The 25,236-nt window shown below is 44.5% G+C and overlaps 1 protein-coding gene across 1 annotated transcript in view; it reads left to right on the forward strand.

The window, feature by feature from the left end:
- Positions 1-25,236, forward strand: part of KIAA0556 (KIAA0556 ortholog) — a 241,683-nt gene that overhangs the window by 16,007 nt on the left and 200,440 nt on the right. Inside the window, exon 2 of the mRNA XM_011933461.1 lies at positions 8,596-8,651. Within this exon, the coding sequence (XP_011788851.1) occupies positions 8,596-8,651 (56 nt within the window). The remainder of the gene's footprint in view (positions 1-8,595; positions 8,652-25,236) is intronic.

Below are 25,236 nucleotides of genomic sequence, written 5' to 3' on the forward strand. Positions count from 1 at the left end.
GGATCACTTGATGTCAGGAGTTCGAGACCAGCTTGGCCAACACAGTGAAACCCCGTCTGTACTAAAAATGCAAAAATTAGCTGGGTGTGATGGCATGCCCCTGTAATCCCAGCTACTTGGGAGGCTGAGGTGGGAGAATTGCTTAAACCTGGGAGGCGGAGCTTGCAATGAGCCAAGATTGCGCCACTACACTCCAGCCTGGGTGACAGAGTAAGACTCTGTCTCAAAAAAAAAAGAAAAGAAATAATGGGAAAGTCAGGCACGCTGCTTCACGCCTGTAATCTCAACACTTTGGAAGGCAAAGGTGGGAGATTGCTTTGAATCCAGGATTTTGAGCCCAGCGTGGGCAACATAGTGAGACCCCCGTCTCTATAAAAACAATTTTTAGCCAAGTGTGGTGGTACATGCCTATAGGGCCAGCTATTCTGGAGGCTGAGATGGGAGAATGGCTTGAGCCCAGGAGTTTGAGACTGCAGTGAGCTGTGATCACACCACTGCACTCTAGCCTGGGCAACAGAGCGAAACATCTCAAAAAAAAAAAGGAAGAATGGGAAAGTGGGAGATTTTTCCATTTGTCTGCCTAGTTATTATGTACCTAGTTGGAAACTAGAGGCCTGATTTTTTTAGCCTGTACAGAGCCTTAAAATTTTTTAAATTATTCATCACCATTTAAAAATTAGAAGACTAGATTTATTTACCACTTCTATGGAAAATGTAATCCAACAAAACCAGGTCCACCTTTCTGAATGGAAACCAGCAGCTGTTCTTTTTTTTTGCTTTTAAGAGATGGAGTCTTGCTTTGTTACCCAAGAGCTGCTGCTACCTTAACCTCCCAAAGTGATAGGATTACAGGCATGAGCAACCATGCCCCTCCTGGACAGCTGTTCTTAGCCTGCCTTGTCCCCATCCTGCTACCTTCCTTTGTTTGCCTCACTCCAACACACGTCTATCTTTGTGAACGCTATAGGTAGAAGCCAGAATCAAGGTTCAGGAAGCCGGCTGGGTGTGGTGGCTCACTCCTGTAATCCCAGCACTTTGGGAGGCCAAGGCGGGCAGGTCACCTGAGGTCAGGAATTCAAGACCAGCCTGGCCAATATGGCAAAACCCAGTCTCTACTAATACAAAAATAAGCCGGGCATGGTGGTGGGCGCCTGTAATCCCAGCTACTCAGGAGACCGAGGCAGGAGAATTGCTTGAACCTGGGAGGTGGAGGTTGCAATGAGCCAAGATTGTGCCACTGCACTTTAGCCCCAGGCGACAGAGTGAGACTCTGTCTAAAAAAAAAAAAGGAAGTTGAAATGGGAGTAGGGGAGTGGGGGTAGTAATGACAGGGGGTGCTCTCCTTCGTGGACTGGAAGAACGGTGTGCAGGCAGCAGGGTGGGGCAAACATGCTGAGCACTGGGTCAGCCGTTAGACTAATGGGTTGCTGACCCTTCCTTGCTTCCTTGCTGTGTGACCGTGGGCAGTTTGCTTTGCTTCTGTGACCCATGTGGCTTTGTCATTGCAAATGGTAGGAAATCCCAAGAGCTATCACCCAGGGAAGAAGCTGACAATGGCAGGTGCTCAGAAAGCACTGGAAAAACTGACTCCCAGTGAAATCAGATCCTCAGACAACCCATCTTTATCTTTTTTTTTTATCTTTTTATCTTTTTTAATGCACCTTCCTTTATCTTTTTTTGTTTGTTTGTTTTTCCCTTCTCATCTTCTCTAGCCATTTCATAAAAACTTTGCCCTCAAGTAAATGAGCAGGTCACCAATAACCTATTGGCTTCACTAAGGAACTGTTGTTTCAATTTCCAGAAACCATATTTTGTCATCATTTCATTCTTATCTCTCACACATTACTGATTGATCTCTTAAAAGAAGGCAGTTTGTCCTCCAAAATTACTGTGTTCTCTTTCCAGCAAGCTTTGGGGTCCTGAGGTTCACAGAGGCTCCTCCATCTCCCTCTGACGGACCGCCTGCCCCATCTTAGGTCTTGGATGGGAGAGTCTATAGCATTTCTCATTATGTTATGTTTTTTACACATTTAAATCAGCCTTTGGACATTGCATATTTTTCATTTGTTTTAGCTTTTTGAATAGGAAATAAATCCAAATAGATAATTCAAAAATAAAAATAAGACCAGGCACGTGGCTGACACCTATAATCTCAGCACTTTGGGAGACTGAGACAAGAGGATCAATTGAGCCCAGGAGGCTGAGACCAGCCTGGGCAACATAACAAGACTCCACCTCTACAAAAAAGTAAATAAGCTGGATGTGGTGGCACATCCTTTTGTTTTTTTTTTCTGTTTTGTTTTTGTTGTTGTTTGAGAAAAGTCTCCCTCTGTTGCCTAGGCTGGAGTGCGGTGGCGCTATCTTGACTCACTGCAACCTCTGGCTCCCAGGTTCAAGCGATTTTCCCACCTCAGCCTCCCGAGTAGCTGGCATTACAGGCATCTGCCACCATGCCTGGGTAATTTTTGTACTTTTAGTAGAGATGGGGTTTCACCGTGTTGGTTGGCCAGGCTGTTCTTGAACTCTTGACCTCAGGTAATCCGCCCACCTCAGCCTCCCAAAGTGCTGGGATTACACGCGTGAGGCACTGCACCCAGTGGTGGCACACCCTTGTATGCCAGCTACTCAGGAGGCTAAGGTGGGAGGATCGTTTGTGTGCAGGAGTTCCAGGCTGCAGTGAGCTATGTTCACACCACTGCATTCCAGGATGGGCAACAGAGCAAGACTCAATCTCTAAAAGATGATAGTAATAGGAAAAGAAAAATAAAAACAATATAAAAAATATACATTAAGAAGTCCCTCACATGGCTCTCTGGGTAGTTCTTTATGCAAATAGAACCAATGTGAGTATATATTTTGATCTTCCCTTTTTCTTAGAGAAAAAGTTACATACAACATATACTTCCTTGTCTTGATTTTTTTCACCTAAAATATGACCATCTTTTAAGGATTTATGAAGAGTAGAATATAAGAAGCTTGCTCATTCTTTCAGCTTTGTAATGTTCAGTTACGTTGTGTAGATTCATCATACTTACTCAGTGACTTATTATTTCTAATTTTTGCTATTGCAAATCCTGATACAGCAAATACCTTGCGCATACGTTTGTTTCCTATCTGTGGACACATTTCTTCACGGCTGATTCCTAGTAGTGATATTGCTAGCTTAAAGGAAAAATGCATTTGTGCTTTTGAGGGATTACAGGCGTGAGCCACCGGGCCTTGCCCCGGGAATAAGAAATAAGTTTTTTGAGACCAAGTCTAGCTCTGTTTCCAGGCTGGAGTATAGTGGTGCAATCTCGGTTATCTGCAACCTCCGCTTCCTGGGTTCAAGTGATTCTCCTGCCTCAGCCTCCTGAGTAGCTGAGACTACAGGCACATGCTATCACACCCAGCTAATTTTTGTATTTTTAGTAGAGACGAAGTTTCACCATGTTGGCCAGGATGGTCTTGATCTCTTGACCTCGTGATCTGCCCACCTGGGCCTCCCAAAGTGCTGGGATTATAGGTGTGAACCACCACGCCTGGCCGGAAATAAGTTCTTAATCCAAAACTTTTTTGTGTTAGGGAGGCCCTTACACTGGATTTCTTTACCTGCAGATTTCTATTGAGTTCCTTTTATTCTCCAAAACCTGACCTTCCGTGCCAAGGCTGAGCATTTTACCTGACTCGATGGGCGTGAAGGTCTAATGTCAAGCCTGCCTCTGCACATTTGGTATTTTCTGCCCCTTGCCGTCTTCTAGATCTTTTCAGTAAGCCATCTGGCTAGAAGGGAGCTCCACCTTCACTGGGGAATTCTTTCCTTCTAGTCTCTTTATTCATTGCTGTGGGACTCCAAAGCACATTAAACAGCTGCATCCCAGAAGAGTTCCTTACTTGGAACTTCTTCCTCAGCACATGCTTGTACTGCCTTTGTTCTTGTACCAGCCTTTACTGACCTGGCCGAGGGACAGTTAGAGTCTAGTGCTTAGGAGTGCAGGCTCAGGAACCAAATTGCCCAGATTGAAATTAAATCTCTGCCACTCACTAACTATGTGGTATTGGACAAGTTTCCTAATCTCTTTGGGTCTCAGTGCCCTCATCTGCCAAGTGGGATAATATAGTACCTATTTCATAGGGTGGTTGTGAGGAGTAAATGATTTGATGTATGTGCTTAGCCCCGAGCCCACGGTGCCTGGCACGTAGTAAACCCTGACTACAGGTGAGCTCCCACGGTAATGGCGGTGATGATAATGATGGCAGTGGTGATGATGGTTGACAGTGACAGTGAGGGTAAAGTCAGTGGTGATTACAGTGACAGTGATGATGATGACCGTGACAATGATGTTGATGGTAATGATGATGACGGTGATGATGGTGATTAAGAGCACACTGAGCCCTGCCACTTAACAAGCTACATTTTTGTGACCTTGAGCAAGCAGTGCAATCACTTACCCTGTTTGTTTCTCATTTCTTCATTGTTTTGTACCAATGGGAATAGTACTATTCATCTAAAGCAAGAGTCAGTTAAACAACAGCCTGTGGGCCAGATCTGGCCTATCACCTGTTTGTTTGTTTGTTTGTTTGTTTGTTTGTTTGTTTGTTTTAGACAGAATCTTGCTCTATCACCCAGGCTGGAGTGCAGTGGTGCCATCTCAGCTCATTGCAACCACTGCCTCCCATGTTCAAGCGATTCTCTTACCTCAGCCTCCCGAATAGCTGGGATTATAGGCACCCGCCACCACACCCAGCTAATTTTTTTTGTTTAATGGAGACAGGGTTTCACCATGTTGACCAGGCTGGTCTCAAACTCCTGACCTCAGGCAATCTGCTTGCCTTTGCCTCCCAAAGTGCTGGGATTACAGGCATGAGCCACCATGCCCAGCCCCCCCCTTTTTTTCATTTTAAATTTTTATCTTTATTTTAGATTTGGGGGGGTGCATGTGCAGGTTCGTTACAGGGTATATTGCACGATGCTGAGGTTTGGGCTTCTATTAACCCCGTATAGTGAACCCATATAGTGAACATAGTATCCAACAGAAGTTTTTTAGCCCTTTCTCCCTCCCGTTTTCAAGTCCCCAGTGTGTATTGTTCCCATCTTTATGTTCATGTATACCCAATGTTTAGCTCCCACTTGTAAGTGAGAATTTTTTTAAATAAAGTTTTATTGAAACACAGTCACACCCATTGATTTGCATATTGTCTTTGGCTGCTTTTGCTACAGTGGTGGAGTAGAGTAGTTGCACCAGAAACCTTGTGGTCTTATGACCTTATGGCATACATAGTGAAAAATATTTACTGTCTGGCTCTTTACAGAGAAAGTTTGCTGACCTCTGGTCTAAAGGAGTGGTTGTGAGGATGCAGGAGATGATGCCTGTGCCTAGAAACTCACCGCATCGTAGGTGTCCAATACAGTGGCCCTGCATCAGCCAAGCATTAACTTTTATGAACTCAATGCTGGGCTCTTACCTCCACCCCCACCATTCTCCTCCCACCTGAAGAGGATAAATAGAGGGAGTGATTACAATATGAATAGTTTAATTAGGAATATCATGAAATTGTGTTCTGCATATATATTTTTATCATGTACTATACATTTCCATATGCATCAAATATGCATGCATATTAGTCTACAGCAGTGGATATAAAAAGCTATGTCCTGTAGACTGTACTTTACGGGTTGCTTAAGACTCTTTATCAAGGGTAATTTTGGCACTGATTTTCCCTTTGCCTGATGACTTCAGAAACTTACATCCAAGGAAGATGCGACTCCCCTCTAAATGGTAGTGATGAAGATTATCTTCATCTAGAGCAAAGTGTCAGAATGTGCTAACCATTGAAAATGAATCCTATGTGCAGATAAAACCTTGCTGAAATCATAAGTGGGAGAATAGTATTGTAGTTACAAAATTCAATGCAGTCACTTCTTTTTTTTTTTTTCTTTTCCCCAGACAGACGTCTGTTCTATAAAGTGAAGTACACATGTATCGTTTACATTTGGCCTTATTTATTGCTTCATAGCTGAAGCAGGCAGGTCACCTTGCAAAATGCAGAGGAACACCCCCTTAATTTTGCAAGTGGCATATATTGATATTAATGTCACCTTTTTCCACTTCCTTCTTTGAATAGTTGTGAGAATAAATGAGATATAGGTAGGAAGATGCTCAGAGAAGCTAAGTGCGGTAGACAGGCACAGTGTAATCTGGTTACAGCGCTTCCATCCTTGACAGGCAAGAGCCGTCTTCGCATCGAGCTGATCTGGAGGAGAGAGAGAGGCTCAGTGATGCGAGGACTGGGCCAACCAATCTTCTAGGGAGCTTGGATAATAAATGCTCTTAATTTAGTGAATTCTCTTCATTAGAAAATAAGCAAATTATTTTCCGATTTAATGAATTAAAAAGCTTCTAATTAACTCCAGTAGAAAGATTTGCTTTTATGTTTTATTTTATTTTATTCTTTTTGTTTTGTTTGTTTTTATAGAGACGAGGTCTTGCTATGTTACCCAGGCTGGTCTTGAACTCCTGGCCTCCAGTGATCCTCTTCCCTTGGCCTCCCAAAGTGCTGGGATTACAGGCATGAGCCATGACATCTGTCCTGCTTTCACATTTTAGTAGTTAAGCTCTGTGTTCTTTGCATTAATGTAACTGGACAACTGAATGCAGGTCTCATGCTTGCTGCTTGCAGAGTTCAATTAATAAGAGTGAGGTCTCATAATAAGAAAGTGAATTTATTAACCAAAGCTAGTAAAGGGGAAGTGGTCGGATTCCTATCCTAAGTAACCACTTCCATTTTGCGGGGGAAGAAAACTCCAGTTTTCCCTTACAGGAGTGAGCCAGGCACAGTGGCTCACTCCTGTAATCCCAGCACTTTGGGAGACCGAGACAGGCGGTTCACCTGAGGTCAGGAGTTCAAGACCAGCCTGGCCAACATGGTGAAACCCCATCTCTACTAAAAAAATATAAAAATTAGCCAGTGGGCACCTGTAATCCCAGCTACTTGGGAGGCTGAGGCAGGAGAATTGCTTGAACCTGGGAGGCAGAGTTTGCAGTAAGTGGAGAGCATGCCACTGCACTCCAGCCTGGGCAACAGAGTGAGACTCCATCTCCAAATAAATAAATACATAAATAAATACACAGGGAAAACTTGATAAGGAAGGCATGCAGGAATTGGGCTGAGTACTGTCTGTGTGTCTTGTTCTGGTGGCCATCTTGAGTCCCAGTCTACCTGGACATTGGGCTGGCGTCATCTCAACAATGGCTGGGTTGTTAACTCACCACTGTGAAGTCATCTCTGGAATTTTGCAGCTGGGTCTCCAGGCTTGATCCAAGATTAGCCCCTGGAACGTCTAAGAAGGCACATAGGCAAATACTAGTATACAGTTAGAGAAATGTGAAGACAGTATATACGGCCCTAGAGTCTGGCCGTGTCCAGTGGTTCATCCTAGGCCTTGGCTTTTCCCTTTATTCACACTTGCTTGGCAAAAGCATCATCCCTTGAGCTTTATCACCAGATGTGACTTCTCCCCTACCCCTCACTCATGTGCAGACTGACTAGAAGTGACCATGTCCAAACACATGTGTCTTCTCTGAGACTCAGTCCCCATTGCCTTCCTCTTGCTAAGCTGTCACTAAGCATTTTTTGCTCCTGTCTTCTGAGTGCTCTTACCTAAGGGACACTGGTTGTGGCATTTTCTTTTTTTTTTTTTTTTATTATTCAGATTTTTTTTTTTTATTATACTTTAAGTTCTAGGGTACATGTGCATAACGTGCAGGTTTGTTACATATGTATACTTGTGCCATGTTGGTGTGCTGCACCCATCATATAAATGATGAATTGATGGGTGCTGACGGGTTGTGGCATTTTCACAAACAGCCACCGGGGAGTGAAGCTGGGCAGTTTAGGAGATACATTGACAATAATGCAGTGACTCTTGTTTTATATTTTCAAACCAAAGCAATCCATTAGTTTTACATCAAGGCATTCTTTTATAGTGGACACTTGCATAAAAGTTGTGAAAACTGCATTGGAAACAGCATATTTAAACATTATGATGTCACTCTGTTGAATTTATGCAGACCTTCAAATGTTGGTCTTCTGGCTCTCCCAGAAAAGCAACAGTTCTCTCTGAAATTGCCCATTATGTGAAATGCAGGTGATTACCACTCATTCACATCTGCACTGTCACCTGTGTGGTGCATTTGGGGGTTTGGTGCAGCACGTTGGTATGCTGTCAGCGAAGGTTATGTGTGTGTGCACAGAGGAAGGCATTTTTGTGGAAGGCATTTTATGTAATTCCAAACAATTTAATAAAAATGTAATTTAAAAGGGGAAACTACAGTCCCTAGGCCCTTTCAGAGTACAGATAATGTTCCAGATTAAAGGCTGGAGCTTTGTTCATTATAGTCAAATAACTTAAGTGTGTGAATTACCATTTTCCTTGCCGTTGGTCTATTTCAAAAGTGTGCCATTTTCCCATTATAATAATAGGCTGCATTTTCTTAAAATCATTTGATTATGATTGGTCCCGTCTATTCAGTTTGCAAATAAAAAGCTTTTGTGGTGATAAACTAGCTGTTCTAAAACAGCCTTAATCTTGGTTCTGCTTTTGAACTGCGACAGGTCAGACTCTGCGAAAGGCTGAGAGAAGCCGGTCCTGCTCACGAGAGAAAAAGGAGGTAAATGTATCCCTGGCGAGGGCTGATGGGAGGCAACTCTATCTGAAAGGACCTGAGGGGGCAGGGTGGCGAATAAATGTCCCTAAATCTACTGTTTTCTCTCGGGGTCCCAAGCTTGAATCCTGGAGCAAATGACAGTGAGCAACTAGGCTTACCAACCTAGTGTCACTTGTAATAATCATCAATTGTAATAATCATTTCTAACTGAGTGTATTGGTTAGCTTCATCTGTGTAACAAATCATCCCAGATTTTAGTGGCTTAAAACAGCAACCAGATATTTAGTTCTGGATTTGGTGGGTTAGCAATTTGGGCTTATCAGGGCAGTTCTGCTGCTGGACCAGGCTCTGCATGGAGCTCACTCATGCTTCTGCAGTTCATGGCTGTGTTGACTAGGGGGTGGTTGAGTGTCAGGGTGCCTCAGTTCTCCTCCGAATACTTCTCATGTGCCAGCAGTCTAGGCAGGTTTTTTCACATCGTGCTTCAAGGGCTCAAGAGTGCAGCAGTGGCAACTGCAGAACTTCTTGAGTCCTAGGCTTACAAGTTACACAGTGTCACTTCTACCACTTTTAATTCTATTTTTTTTTTTTTTTTTGAGACGGGTCACGCTCTGTTGCCCAGGCTGGAGTGCAATGGCGTGATCTCAGCTCACTGCAACCTCCACCTCCCGGGTTCAAGCGATTCTTCCGCCTCAGCTTCCCAAGTAGCTAGAATTACAGGCTCACGCCACCACACCTGGCTAATTTTTGTATTTTTAGTAGAGACAGGGTTTCACCATGCTGGCCAGACTGGTCTTGAACTCCTGGCCTCAGGTGATCCGCCTGCCTCCATCTCCCAAAGTGCTGGAATTACAGGCGTGAGCCACCGCACCCAGCCCCACTTTCTGTTCTTGAAAGCAGGCCACAAGTTCCCAGATTCAAGGGGTGGGGAAATAGACCTCACCTTTTGATGGGAAGAGCTACAGAATATTGTGGTCATTCTTGAAACCTACCACCCTCCCCCGTCTCCCCAACCCCCTACCTCTGAATCCACCTGCTCTGTGCCAGGCACCAGGGGGACCTGGACTAGAGGTTGAGTGAAACACAGTCCTTGATCTTGGAATATGCACTGTCTAGTTGGAAGAGAGCTACAGCAGATCATTACAATACAGTGTGAGAAGTGCCATCATAGAAGGACAGAGAAAGTGAGATTTTAATACAGAAACCAGTCACCTGACTCTTCCAGCAATATCAAGAAAGCCTTTGCAGAAAAGGTGATGTGCAGGCTGCTTCTTGAAGGATGACTAGGAGTTTTCCAGGCCAAGGAATCAGTACAGTCAAAGTCAGAGAGACATAAATAAGGAAGGTTGCAAGATCATGGCGCCTAAAGCAAGTGGGAAGTGGTAGCAAGAAGCCATAGGTTACTCCAGGGCCCTTTGATCAAGTCCCAGGCTTATGAGAATATAAAATTGAGTCTTATTTAGTGGAGATGGGGCAGGAGTGCCAGGGAGAGAAATTGTGTGACTCATCAGAAACATTGACCAATCCAGAAATTCATCCACACATATCTACTGACACTTTTGATTGTAAAGTGTCATCATTCCTATGATGAAAGGGCATTTATCCGGCTCAGCTGGGTCCAGGGCCTCAAAAATGGCAAGAAGACCTGGCCCTTCTCCTTCCATCTCTGGGCTGTCCTGGCCAGCTCTGAGGATGAAACTGGGGCTAGACTGCACTCAGCGTCGTGTGAGTTACATGACCTTCACCTTCTCCTGTTGTTTCCTTCATCAGCTGTAACCAGAACAGCCAGTTTGCGTTTTCTTTTTCTTTCAATTAGCCCACCTGGGATGAGGGCTGGACGAAGGCTTAGGAACTTCGATGCTGCTGAAAAGATCTAAGTGTCGCCCAAGTGGGCAGTCTAGGGGCAAAGCCAGGGTGGATTTTCCCACTCCTGATAAGGAATCTTTCTCTGGAGGCAGAAGCAAGTGCCTGTCTTCCCACAACATCCTTCCAGAGACCCTGAGGAAGAGGAGCAGGGATGGAAGTGAGCCCAGACCTGCAGGCCTCCCTCAGTTAACTGACCAGGGGTGAAGACCAGCCCGCAAGCCGGGGAGGAAACCTTGAACCTGCCCCTGGCCTTTGGTCACAGAATAGCAGCATCCCATTTATCCACATTAAGAAATTAACTGGGAAACCACAGAGCGGGGCAGGGGAAACTAGTTGAGGCTCTGTCTCTCTCTAGCAATGCGACTCCCCTAATTGCTGCTTTCCCAGCCACTCCCGTTGTGCCCATCATGGGAGAGCATTTCAGATCATTTCTCTTCTGGGAAGTGCTTGCAGTGAGAAATGGAGAGTGAGGCTGTTTATCACAATACCCAGGCTTAACCTGGAAAGATATTTCACTCGGTTTCAGGCCTTCTGAGAAAAGGCTCTCTTAACAGAGCTTTTGTTCAGTTACAAAACCAAAACAAAAAACCAGCCCCAAACAATTATTTTCAAAAGCAAACAAATAAATAAAGGCTGGGCACAGTGGCTCCCGCCTATAATCCCAGCACTTTAGAAGGCCAAAGTGGGTGGATTACTTGAGCCCAGGAGTTCAAGACCAGCCTGGGCAACATGGTAAAACCCCACCTCTACTAAAAAATAATTATTGAAAAAAAAAAAAGAAAAGAACAGCAAGTTGCTAGGACTCTCGTCTGATAGATTATAACATGCCTTTTCCACCCACCTCTTCTTTCTGCATCCCGCACCCTCTCTCCTGACTTCCCAGCCCTCTGTGCCTCACCCAAGATGCCAGGTATAGATCAAACTATGTCACCATGAAAGGCACGGAGACCAGCTATCTCTTTCCCAGAGCTGGTTAGAACAAATGTTGTATTTCTCAAGGTGGTGAGGTAGTATGGCCAGCACACTCCTTGGAGGATGAACACGTGGTGGTGAGGTGGTGCGGCCAGCGCGCTCCTTGGAGGGTGAACACGTGGTTTCCACCCTGGGTTGGGATTGGGTACTTCTTTGAGGGATCTTAAGCCACCATGATAAAGGGAGGATGTGGCTGCTGTCAGTGAACTCGCTAGGCCAAATTCAGCCCAAAGGTGTGTTGTATCTAGCTCGTACCCTGTTATAATTTTTAAAAAGTAGATGTCCACATTTAAAAGTTGTGGATTTTTAAAAAAATGTTTAAATCCACATTTAAAATGGTTAAATCCACATTTCAACATTGCCAACCACGGTACTTAGCAACATCTGGATATTTGAAAGCTCCCAGGTGACTGGGTGTGGTGGCTCATACCTGTAATCCCAGCACTTTGGGAGACTGAAGCGGGAAGATTGCTTGAGCCCCAGGACTTCGAGACCAGCCTGAGCAATATAAGCAAGACTCCTTCTCTACAAAAAAATTAAAAAATTTTTTTTTTTTTAAATTTGAGGTGTGAGGCCAGGCGTGGTGGCTCACACTTGTAATCCCAACACTTTGGGAGGCTGTGGTGGGCAGATCACCTGAGGTCAGGAGTTTGAGACCAGCCTGGCCAACATGGTAAAACCCCATCTCTAGTGAAAATACAAAAATTAGCCGGGCGTGGTGGCGGGTGCCTGTAATCCCAGCTGCTTGGGAGGCTGAGGCAGGAGAATCACTTGAACTCAGACAGCGGAGGTTGCAGTGAGCTGAGACCGGGCCACTGTACTTCAGCCTGGGCACCAGAGTGAGACTTGTCTCAAAATAAATAAAATAAAATAATAAAAATCGGGTGTGGTGTCTTGTGCCTGTAATCTCAGCTTCCCTGGAGGCTGAGGCGGGAGTATCACTTGAGCCCAAGAGTTCAAGGCTGCAATAAGCTATGATAACACCACTGCATTCCAACCTGGACAACAAAACCCTGTCTCAAAAAAATTTTTTTTAATTAATAAAAGTTCCCAGGTGATTCTAATGTGTAGCAGTTTGAGAACCACTGGCATAAAGCACTCAGCACAGGGCCTGGTGCAGTTCATTCATTCATATGTTTATTCATTCATTCATACTTACATAACTAACCCAATGTCCAGGCCTCTTTCCAAACCAGTTAGGTTACAATATCTGGGTGTGCAACCTGGGCATCAGAATGTTTTAATCCCCCAAGTGGTTCCTATGTGCAGCCATGGATAAGAACCAGCCCTTTCCATGGATTAAGTAGACTCTGGCATACAAAAATTAGCCAGGCGTAGTGGTACATGCCTGTAGTACCAGCAACTCGGGAGGCCGAGGCAGGAGAATCTCTTGAACCCAGGAGGTAGAGGCTGCAGTGAGCCAAGATCACACCGCTGCACCCCAGCCTGGGTGACAGAGTGAGACTCTATCTCAAAAAAAGAAAACAAAATAAATAGCTCTGGCTCTCGACCCAGGTGCTTCTCGACCCAGGTGCTTTTCTGTACCCTGTGCCTGGCCTCCCTGGCCCCGAAGGCACCCCAGTTCTCCACCGCTGTCACAGATACCAAGAGGCAAAACCAAAGAAGAGAATGATAAACATTATAGATGAGCCCCAAATAAAGCTCCAGGGAGTGCCGGAGGAGGGAAAGACTTCCTGGGAGAGGTGGCCTGAACTGAGGTATTGGAAAAGTTACAGTCATTTCTTTTTTTTTGAGGCATAGTCTTACTGTGTCACCGAGGTTGGAGTACAGTGACGCTATCTCAGTTCACTGCAACCTCCACCTCCCGGGTTCAAGCGATCCTCCTGCCTCAGCTTCCCGAGTAGGTGGGATTACAGGTGCATCCCACCATGCCTGACTAATTTTTGTATTTCTAGTAGAGATAGGGTTTCATCATGTTAGCCAGTCTGGCCTCAAACTCCTGCCCTCAAGGGATCCGCCCGCCTTGGCCTTCCAAAGTGCTGGGATTACAAGCTTGAGTCACTGTGCCTGGCCAGGTTACAGTCATTTCTGAAAAATGTAGCTTTGATGGTTGGCTTGAAGGCAGTAGATAATTTCAGTTCAACTGGTAAAAATATTCTCAGCCTCGTTTCTAACAAGTATTCATGGTTCCTGCCTGTGGAGATTATATAGTGTTTATGGCCCTTGGACATGAATTATTAATGATTTTGAAATTGTGGTCATTGTAGTTTACTCAAAAATCATTAGGAAGTAAATTTATCATGCAGTGTTAGAAAAAAGGAGATCACAGAGGAGGAAGAAATGTTTATTCATCATCCAGTTCATCCCTACAGCATCCACACTGGTGCCTAGGGCACTATGGGGCTCACGAGCATGGAGCTGGGCACATGTCCCCTTACTGCTCAGAGCCACTGAGGCCCCTGGTGGCTCTGTGAATTAATACCTCCAGTTTGCTGTGAGGGCTGCAGTTCAGGTCCTGGGGCCAAGCAGCTCTGCCTCAAATCCCAGCTGTTGACCTTGGACAAGTCTCTTGAGCCCTCTTACCTTGTTTGATAATGTCCACTTTGGAGAGAGTTAATACAGTCATGTATTAACGCAACAGTGCTGGGCACACAGTAAGTGTTCCATAGATGTTAGTTGTTACATAACTTGAAGTGTCTAGGATTTAACAGAGAGATTCCCAAGGAGAAGGCAGCACAATTAATTACGCTTCCTACAGAAGGGACCTCCCTCACTCCAGCCGGAGGCTGATTCCAGCCTTCCTGCTTCCTGGCTGTGTGTCCCCAGGCACCTGGGCCTCAGGCAGGCTAGCCCCAGGGCCCTCATTCTTAACCACTCTGAGAGCCTCCCATGATAACTGATGGCCATTTTTGCAGTTGATTGGAGATTCCAAAAAATGCTCTTGACAGCACACTCATCTGCTGAACTGACTTTGCGAGGATTGCAAAAGTCATTGAACTCACCCAACTAGAAAATGTTAAGCCTTCCCTTTGCATGCATGCACATGCGCGCGCGCACCTTCACACACACACACCTTCCTGCTATTAACAGAGACTTCTGGTGCAAGGCTAGAAGCTTCCTTCATTTTTCCCAAGCAAAAGAGGAGACTGGGGTCTGAGGGGAACACAACAACATTAAAACATTAAAACACAGCAAGTCCAGGATCCAGGGTGCCTCCAGGGACAAGGTTATCTGGACAGCCCTCTCTGTCTCTTCAGTGTGCAACCACAAACACACTTCTGCTCCCGTCTGGGTCTTCTGGGTCTCTTTACCTTGTTGCTATCTTTTTTGCTTTTTTTTTTTTTTTTTTGGGACGGAGTCTTGCTCTGTTGCCCAGGCTGGAGTGCAGTGGCCGGATCTCAGCTCACTGCAAGCTCCGCCTCCCGGGTTCACGCCATTCTCCTGCCTCAGCCTCCCGAGTAGCTGGGACTACAGGCGCCCGCCACCTCGCCCGGCTAGTTTTTTGTATTTTTTAGTAGAGACGGGGTTTCACCATGTTAGCCAGGATGGTCTCGATCTCCTGACCTCATGATCTGCCCGTCTCGGCCTCCCAAAGTGCTGGGATTACAGGCTTGAGCCACCGCACCCGGCCCTTTTTTGCTTTTTGTTTGAGACAAGTCTCGCTCTGCTGCCCAGATTGGAGTGCAGTGGTGCTGTATCAGGTCACTGCAACCTCCGCCTCCCAAGTTCAAGTGATCCTCCCACCTCAGCCTCTTGAGTAGTGGAGACCACAGGTGTGCACCACCAGACCCAGCTAATTTTTGTAATTTTTGTGGAAATGGGGTTTTGTCATGTTGCCCAGGTTGATCTTGAACTCCTGGGCTGAAGCAGTCCTCCCCTCTCGGCCTCCCAAAGTTCTGGGATTATAGGCCTGAGCCACCTAGCCTGGTCCTTGTTGCTGTCTTGATTCTCCTATTAGCTGTTCCTCCTCTATAAGCCCAGGCCACAGGTCAGTGAGAGAGTCTGACCTGGCTAATCAATACTCAAGAGTATTCAGGAAATACAATATTCCTGACACCAGCCTTCAGTTGCCCTCCCAAGAGGCAACAACTATAATCAATGTCTTATGTGTCCTTCTAGAAATATTCTACAGGTATGCAGCTATGCAGAACGTATGCTTTGTCTCCTTTACCCACCCATCCATCCCCCTCATGCAATACACATTGTTTTCTTCTTGATTTTTTTTTTTTTTTTCTCATTTAACAACATGTCTTAGAGAGCATTCCTCAGCAGGTCATATGGGCAGACCTCACTCTTTTCGTGGCTGCCTAGTACTCCATTGTGGATTTACAGGAATGTAATTCTTTACTTGAAACATTTAAGGCCAAATATATTTCACTTTTTTATATTTAAAAAGTTATACCATCCTAGGAGGACCTGGAAAAGCACTCTATAATCAAATACATTAATATATGCACAGAGCTCCTTGCAGTGGCTCCTGCTTGTTATCTCACCTGCTACTTGGGAGGCTGAGGTGGGCGGCTCACTTGACCCCAGAAGTTTGAGTCCAGATAGGGCAATATAGTGAGGCCCTGTCTCTAAAACATGTATATATAGTGTGTGTACTGCAAAATAATATGAATATGTATACTAAGTGGGTAAATAAAGGCTATAAATTTTATGTCATTTCGGATCAGGTTTTGGTCCTAAATAATTGCATAAATGTATTACTAATTCCTGATTAATGAATATCTACTCTATTAATATTCTTTTGCTACTATAGGAATACTTTAAAGAATATTCTGGAGCAGACATCCCTGTATACATAGGAATAGCCAAAGGTGAACTGCTTTAAAGTAGAACTAATGGATCAAAGGGTGTGTGCTCTATTTAAATTGATGTTTCCAATTCATCTTTTAACAGTGCATGAAAGAGATAGAGCTTTTTTTATTTTCCCCCCCAGGTTATCTCATAGCAAGCTGGCCAGATTCAAGTGTGGCTGTCCTTGACTGAGGTACCCACAATGGAGCCATTCAGTGACCACCCCTATAGTTCCCTAGTTCATTCGTCTTGTGGGGGTGAGAGGAGGGGCATTTACTTGAGAAGGACTTGGGGACATATCTAGCACCTTGATTTCTTTTGTTTTCCCATAGGTTTTTGGGGAACAGGTGGTATTTGGTTAAATGAGTAAGTTCTTTAGTGGTGACGTGTCAGATTTTGGTGCACCCATCACCCACGCAGTATACACTGAACCCAATTTGTAGTCTTTTGTCCCTCACCTCCTTCCCACCCTTTCCCTCTGAGTCCCCAAAGTCCATTGTGTCATTCTTATGCCTTTGCATCCTCATAGCTTAGCTCCCACTTGTAAGTGAAAACACACAATGTTTGGTTTTCCATTCCTGAGTTACTTCATTTAGAATAATAGTCTCCAGTTGTATCCATGTTGCTGTGAATGCCATTAATTCATTCCTTTTTATGACTGAGTAGTATTCCATCGTATATACATACCACAGTTTCTTTATGTACTCATTGATTGGTGGCCATTTTGGTGGGTTCCATGTCGCAATTGCGAATTGCAGCACCTCAATTTCTGCAAGCCATCTCTTGCAGCCCTGAGCTCATAAGATTTGTCTTGGCTGATTGCAGGCACCAGTGAGACAGGTGACTTTTCTGTAAGTTTCAGACTCCACTAGTGCGCAAACTGCAGATACTCCCTTCCCTTTTCTCTGTTCAGTTCTCCATGTTCTTTTAACTTCAGTTTTGTGGGGATTCAGGAGTTGCCCTGTCCATACTTACAGATCTCAATTGCTTTGTTTTAAAAAAAGTTTTTTTAAAGGAAACAAACAAAAAAGAAAAGGCAAGTTGGTGGTGTTGCATTACAAAGAGCCTGATATGACAGCTCACATTCCAACTCTGCACTTTTACTGGAATGAAACCTTTTAGTTCGTATTTCTGGGCAGAGAAGAACAAAATCTATTTTAGATTCAACTGCCAAATGCATTCCCAGTTGTGAAATTATTGTTGTCAGTCTTTCTGCTTCCTGAGGTCTTGGCCTCTCTGCAGCTTTGAGAACTCGAAGAGAGGGGCTCCCGTAACATTGACAACTTCTGATTTATGCAGGGCAAATAAGACACAGGGCAGGATTAGAAGCAGTGCAGCAGAGGAATTGAGCCTGTGACCCCTGGAACCAAACAGCCTGGATTCCTAGGCTAGCTCTACCACTCAGGCAAGTGACTCACCTTTTCGTGATTCCACTTCCCTAGGCAAGTGACTCACCTTTTCGTGATTCCACTTCCCTCTCTGTAAGATGGGGATGATATAAAACCTGCATTTCACAGGACCGTGGCAAGGATTCAGTGAGTTCATATGTGTCAAGTGCTTAGGACAGAACCTGGAACATACTCGGAGCTCAATAAATGTCAACAATTATAATTTAGGATTGGCAGGGCAAAATAGCGTATTTGCAAAACTAATCCCTTGAAAGTCACAGGTGGAGAAGTCTTGCTGAGAAAAAGCAGGACACAGATTGGGCCCCTTTGGTATGATGGAAGAATGGTGCATAATCCCTCCCTGTTGGAATTCCTTTGTATGTGAGTCCCCAGCCTGCCCCGGTACCTCTGCAGTCAGGTTGGACGCTGCAGGAGATGTGTACACAAACACCCAAGTTTAACAACAACAGGGCCAAGACTCCAGCCCCGAAAAGCAAAGAGAATCAATTTCTGCTAAAATGCCAGGAAGGAGATTGACATGTCTAAAACCTTCCTAGTATCAGCTTAGCTTCCAACACAAGATTAAACTCTAGGAAAAACCCATCAGAGAGCTGCAATTTGTGACCAGACAGAGATAATGTTGACAGCTTCCCTTTCCCGAGTCTGTTTTGGATAAACAATGTGCCCTTCAACAGAGCGCCATCAAAGTTTTCTCTATCCTCAGATCTTAGGCATGAAATAGCCTTTAAAATAGCTCCCTTTACCTCCTCCCTCCACCCCCAGAAATCACTGTATGGAATGTGGAATATGATTAGAAGAGAGAATGGTGCTAAGAGGAGGTTCCTGCAAGTAACTCAGGAAAGGTATGTCTGCAGGATAAAAACACCCCATGAAAACCGTCACTTTCTCTCTTTGGAGGAGCAAGACACAGGTCATGAAAGTGCCAGGCCATGTGGGCTCCGGTCCTGGCTGCCGTCACTGACCATGGACACACTTGCTTTCCCCACTCTGAGCCCCTGTTTCCTTTGTGGTCCCCCAAGTCTGACAAGAACCAATGCTTCTGTGACTTCAGCTTTATTAGTGTCCACAGGCCACGTCTGTCAGCTTCTGTTTAAGTGATAGAAGCCTTCCTTAAACCAGCTTCTGCAAAAAAAGAGAATTTGTTGCCTCACCTAGCTGAAAAGTTCAGGGGTAGGCATCAGGCATGGATGGATCTAGGTGCTCTGACTTAGTCCCTCTCGACTCTGCCTTCTTCGGTGGCAGGTCTGTTCTCCATCAGGTGGCAAGATGGCCACCAGCAGCCTCAGGCTTACAATATAGAGGCCAGATGGCATGGTGGGGAAAGTTCAGGTGCTAGATTTAAAAGGTTCGGGGATGAATCCTGGCTCCTCACTCACCCAAGCAGCTCAGCCACCTCAGAGCTTCAGTTTCTTTCTATATAGAATGGGGATAGCGGGAGCACCTGTCTCACTAGGTGGTTGGGGTGCCTAGAACAGTGCCCTACAGGTCGCGAATTCCTGAATAGTGAGCGGCGCTTCCTCCTCCTCCTCCGCTTCCTCCTCCCTTTCCCCTTCTCCTTCCTGTCATTATCAGAATTCTCTCAGCAACTTCAGCAAAGAGTGAACACTCTCCAAGTCTAACTGTTCAACCACGGCCCTAGATCGAGACTCGCTGGCCCATCGAGGGTTGTGCACTTGTCCTGGAGACAAAGGTTGAGTGGAGTCAACCCTACGTTAAGCACATGGTTAGGAAGGGATATTTTCCCAAAGGAAAATCAGGATAGTGGTGCCAGAAAAAGGGGGAAAGGCAAAAAACAGCAGCTCTCCCCTTCATGGCCACTGAAGTGGTGGGCATGGTAACTGACAGCACAGTTGTTAAAAATTATGTTCACAGCCAGGCATGGTGGCTCACACCTGTAATCCTAGCACTTTGGAGGCCCAGGTAGGTGGATCACCTGAGGTCAGGAGTTTGAGACCAGCCAGGCCAACATGGCAAAACCCTGTCTCTACTGAAAATACAAAAAGTAGCCAGGCCTGGTGGTGGGCGCCTGTAATCCCAGCTACTCAGGAGGCTGAGGCAGGAGAATTGCATGAACCCATGAGGTGGAGGTTGCAGTGAGCCAAGATTGTGCCACCACACTCCAGCTTGGGTGACAAGAGCGAAACTCCATCTCAAAAAAAAAAAGTGATATTGACATCTGTTGTCTTGTTGACTTCACAATGCCCAAGAAGGCAAGCAATATTATCTTATATGAGAAAAAGTCTAGGCTCAGAGCGGTGAGACAGCCTGCCCTGGGTAACACAGCAAGTACAGGGCTCAGCCGACAGCCTGTGTTCTGTGTACTCTGGCAAAGTGGCAAGAGCACACCGCTCCCCCTCCTCCCTGCAGGCCCCTGCTACTGGTTCACAGCCAAACAGGAGGACCCTGTGTGACCACAGGGCCGGGCAGAGGCAACGACTGCCTGGCAAATGTGAGCCTCAGCTTCCTCATCTGGCAAAGGGAGCTGGTCTGATACTCAATGCCCCCAACTCAATGCAATTAACTACAGCCAGATTCCAGTTAGAAGCCACTAGACACAAATCAAAACTACAGTGAGATATCATTTCATCCCAGTTAAAATGGCTTTTATTCAAGACGGGCAAAAACAAATACTGGTGAGGATGCAGAGAAAAGGGAATCCTTGTGCACGTTTGTGGGGAATGTAAATTAGTACAATCACTATGGAGAACAGTTTGGAGATTCCTCAAAAAACTCAAAATAGACCTACTCTACGATCCAGCAATTCCACTCCTAAGTGTATACCCAGAAGAAAAGAAATGGGTATATCGAAGGGATTTTTCCACTCCCATGTTTCTTGCAGCACTGTTCACAATAGCCAAGACTCGGAAGCAACCTCAGTGTCCAACAAACACACGTGTGAAGAGAATGTGGTACACACACACAATGGAGTCCTATGCAGCCATAAAAAAGAATGAGATCCTGTCATTTGCAACAACATGGGTGGAACTGGAGGTTATTATGTTTAGTGAAATAAGCCAGGCACAGAAAGACAAACTTCGCATGTTCTTATTTATGGGAGCTAAAAATTAAACTCATGGACATAGAGAATAGGAGGATGGGTCCCAGAAGCTACAGAGGGTGGCAGGAGAAGTGAGGATGGTTAATGGGCACAAAATAATTAGAAAGAATGTGCAGGCGCAGTGGCTCACACCTGTAATCCCAGCACTTTGTGAGGCCGAGGCAGGCAGATCACTTGAGGTCAGGAGTTCAAGATCAGCCTAGGCAACGTGGTGAAACCCCATCTCTACTAAAAATATAAAAGTAGCCAGGCATGGTGGCACATGCTTGTGAATCCAGCAACTCGGGAAGCTGAGGCAGGAGAATTGCTTGAACCCTGGGGAGGGGACAGAGGTTACAGTGAGCCAAGATCATGCCACTACACTCCAGCCTGGGCAATAGAGTGAGACTCTGTCTCAAAAAAAAAAAAAAAATAGAAAGGATGAATAAGACCTAGTATTTGCTAGCACAACATGGTGACTATAGGCAAAATCAATTTAATTGTACATTTAAAAATCATTAAAAGAGGCCAGGTGCAGTGGCTCACACCTGCAGTCCCAGCACTTTGGGAGGCTGAGGTGGGCAGATCACTTGAGGCTGGGAGTCCGAGACTGGCCTGGCCAACATGGTGCAACCCCATCTCTACTAAAAATACAAAAATTAGCCGGGTGTGGTGGCGCGTGCCTGTAGTCCCAGCTACTGGGGAGGCTGAAGCAGGAGAATCACTTAAACCTGGAAAACAGAGGTTGCAGTGAGCTGAGATCATGCCAATGCACTCCAGCCTGGGCGATAAGAGGGAGACTCTGGCTCAAAAAAATAATAACTAAAAGAATATACTTGGGTTGTTTATAAACACAAAGGATAAGTACTTAAGGGGATGGATACCCCTTTTACCCTGAATGCTTATTATGCATTGCATGCCTGTATCAAAACAGCTCATGTAACTCATAAATATATACACCCATTATGTGCCCACAACAATTAAAAATAAAAATAAATTTAAAAAAATTTAAAAAGAAGCTACTGAAGGTCAGATGTGGTGGCTCATGCTTGTAATCCTAGCATTTTGGGAGGCTTAGGCAGGAGGATCACTTGAGCCCAGGAATTTGAGGCCAGCCTGGGCAACATAGTGAGACCCTGCCTCAAAAAACAAAAATTACAATTAAAAAGAATTACCAATAAAAAAAGAAGACACTGAACTGTGCCTTCCACCCCACCACCACTATATAATTCAAAACAGAAACTGAAATAAGGTCGGGTGCAGTGGCTCACACCTGTAATCCCAGCACTTTGGGAGGCCAAGGCAGGAGGATCACTTGAGCCCAGGAGTTCGAGACCAGCCTGGCCAACATGGCAAAACCCCATATCTACTAAAAATACAAAAATGAGCCAAGCATGGTGTCGTGTGCCTGTAGTCCCAGCTACTTAGGAGGCTGAAGTGGGAGAGTCACCTGAGCCTGGGAGATTGAGGCTGCAATGAGCCAAGATTACGCCACTGCACTCCAGCCTGGGTGACAAAGCGAGACCTTATCTCAAAACAACAAACAAACAAACAAACAAAAACAGAAATTGAAATAAGTATAAGGAAATTCAATAAAGTTCTGGACTTTTCCAACTTTTTTTTTTTTTTAATATAGAAACCTAAACTCTTTAAAAAATACATTATTTGGGCCAGTCATCTTTATTGAAGTCCTGGGAGATGGCTTGGCACTGAGAGGTGGAACGATCCCAGGCAGGCAGGGCAGGAGGCTGGGACAGACAGCCTAGGTTCACATCCTGGCTCTACCACTAGCCGTATGGTTTTCAGCAATTACCTAACCTTTCTGCATGTCAGTTTCCTCAGCTGCAGAATGGAGCTGAAAATAGAGTACCTCCTCCTGGGGTTGTTGAGAGAATTAAAAGACTAATACATGTAAAGCACTTAGAACCATTATCTGTAAGGGCTGTTTAAGTGTTTGCTGTTTATCATTCATTGAGTCCCTCTGTCAGATCCTGTCCACACCATGTTCCATTAGCTGGAGTAATTGGGGTTGGCGTAGGGAGGCAGGGTTAGTGTGGTTGACATCTGCAGATACCCAGCCCGGTGGGCCCTGCATTCAACATTTAATTTATTTCTGATTCCACAATTAATGCATGCTGATTGTCAAGAAATTAGAAAATGCAGAAAGGTACACAAATGATTCGTTATCCTACCACCTAGATAATCACTGTTACAGATGCTCCTCGACATACAATGTCCCAATAAACCCATCCTAAGTTGAAAATACTGTAAATCAAAAGAAAATGCATTGAATATACTTAACCTGCTGAACATCATAGCTTAACCTAGCCTACCTTAAATGTGCTCAGTGCACTTATATTAGCCTACAGTTGGGCAAAATCATCTAACACAAGGCATATTTTATCATGAAGTGTTGAATATCTCATGTCATTTATTGAGTACTGTACTCAAAGTGAAAAACAGAATGGTTGTATGGGTATACGGTTTCCACTGAATGTATATTGCTTTCATACCACAATAAAGTCGAAAAATCCTAAGATGAGCCATTGGGATCGTCTGTATTTATTTTTATATTTCTTTCTAGCTTTTTTTTTTCTTTTTCCTTTTCCCTTTCCTTTTTCTTTTCTTTCTTTTTCTTTTTCTTTTTTTTTTTTTTCTTTTGAGGCAGGTTCTCACTTTCTCACTTTGTCACCCAGGCTGGTGTGCAGTGGCATGAACATGGCTCAAGCGATCCTCTCACTTCAGCCTCCCGGGTGGCTGGGGACTATGGGCGTATGCCACCATCTCCAGCTAATTTTTATATTTTTTGTAGAGACAGGGTCTCACCATGTTGCCCAGGCTGGTCTTGAACTCCTGAACTCAAGTGATCCTTCTGCCTCTGCCTCCCAAAGTGCTGGAATTACAGCCATGAGCCACTGTGCCTCTAGCATTTTTTTTCCATGCAACTACATATATTTCAGAAATAGGACCATACTAAGGGACAATGAAAAATGCCTACTTTGCATTATTCTTTTTAAAATGTATTTATTGAGGTATAACTTATGTGCAATAAAATAAACAAGCTTAAGTGTATAGTTTTATGAATTTTTATATATAAATATATAAAATCAGTTATTCACATCAAATGTAGAATAATCTATATTTAAGAGGTTTTCACATGTCCCCTCCCAGTTAATACTTCTCCAAGGATAACCACTATTTTGACTCCTTTTTTTTTTTTTTTTTTTTGAGAAGGGCCTTGCTCTGTCACCCAGGCTGGAGTGCAGTGGTGCAGTCACAGCTCACTGTAGCCTCAAGGTCCTGGGCTCAAGCAGTCCCCCTGCCTCAGCCTCCCAAGTAGCTGAGCTACCATGCATGCCTGGCTCCATCCACGTGTTTTAATGCATCAGTAGTTTGTTCTTTATCATAGTATAAGACCTTCAGTTCTTCTCGGAAAAATTAAATTGCAAAATAATTTGAGTACGTTGTTGTTAAAAAATTTTCAAGTTTGCACATTAAATAAAAATAGTCTGTCAAATTTACCCTCAATCTCGTTCCCCTTCCCAGAAATAACTGCTGTTATACATTGGATGTTCATCTTTCTGGAGCTTTTTCTATTTATGCAACTCTATTTTTTTTTTTTAACCAGAGTCTCACTCTGTTGCCCAGGCTGCAGTGCAGTGCAGTGGTGTGATCTCAGCTCACTGCAACCTCCGCCTTCCAGACTCAAGGAATTCTTGTGCCTCAGCCTCCCGAGTAGCTGGGATGATAGGTGTGCCCTACCACTCCCAGCTGATTTTTGTTGTTTTTTGTTTTTTGTTTTTTTTTAAGTAGAGACAGGGTTTCACCATGTTGGCCAGGCTGGTTTCAAACTTCTCGCCTCAAGTGATCTGCCTGCCTTGGCCTCACAGAGTGTTGGGATTACAGGCATGAGCCACTGCACCCAGCCTATACAATTCTATTTTATTTCAATTAGGAGTAGCTTTGGCCACAAATAGCAAAATACCCAACTAATAATGGTCTAAACCAGGGGTCAACAAACTTTTTTCTGTAAAGGATCAGATAATAAATATTTCAGTCTTTGTGGGCCACACAGTCTCCTGTCACAACTACTATGCCATTGAGCACAAAAGCAACCATAGTCAATATGTAAATGAGCATGGCTATGTTCGAGTATAACTTTATTTGCAAAAATAGGTGGCTGGCCAGATTTGGCCTGTGATTAATTTGCTTACCCTTGGCCTAAATAATAGGGATTTGTTTGGCTCATGTGGTGGAAAATCTGGAAATAGCCTCATGAGAAAATCTGAATTTACACTTCTACCAAAAACATCCGAGAAAGCCTGTCTTTCTAATTGTATGGAATAAGCAGTCAACAGCTTTTTATATTTTTCCCAGTCCTCTTTGTCTTTATTCCTGTGTTTTGGAAAAATGCCTCTGTTTAATCTTCCAGATCACTAATTTTCTATCTGTATCTGTTCTGTCCTTCAGCATGTTTTGATTTATTTTTTATTTATTTATTTATTTATTTATTTATTTATTTATTTATTTATTTATTTATTTA

The sequence above is a fragment of the Colobus angolensis genome, unplaced genomic scaffold (assembly GCF_000951035.1).
Source record: "Colobus angolensis palliatus isolate OR3802 unplaced genomic scaffold, Cang.pa_1.0 Scaffold128, whole genome shotgun sequence".
NCBI lineage: Eukaryota > Metazoa > Chordata > Mammalia > Primates > Cercopithecidae > Colobus > Colobus angolensis.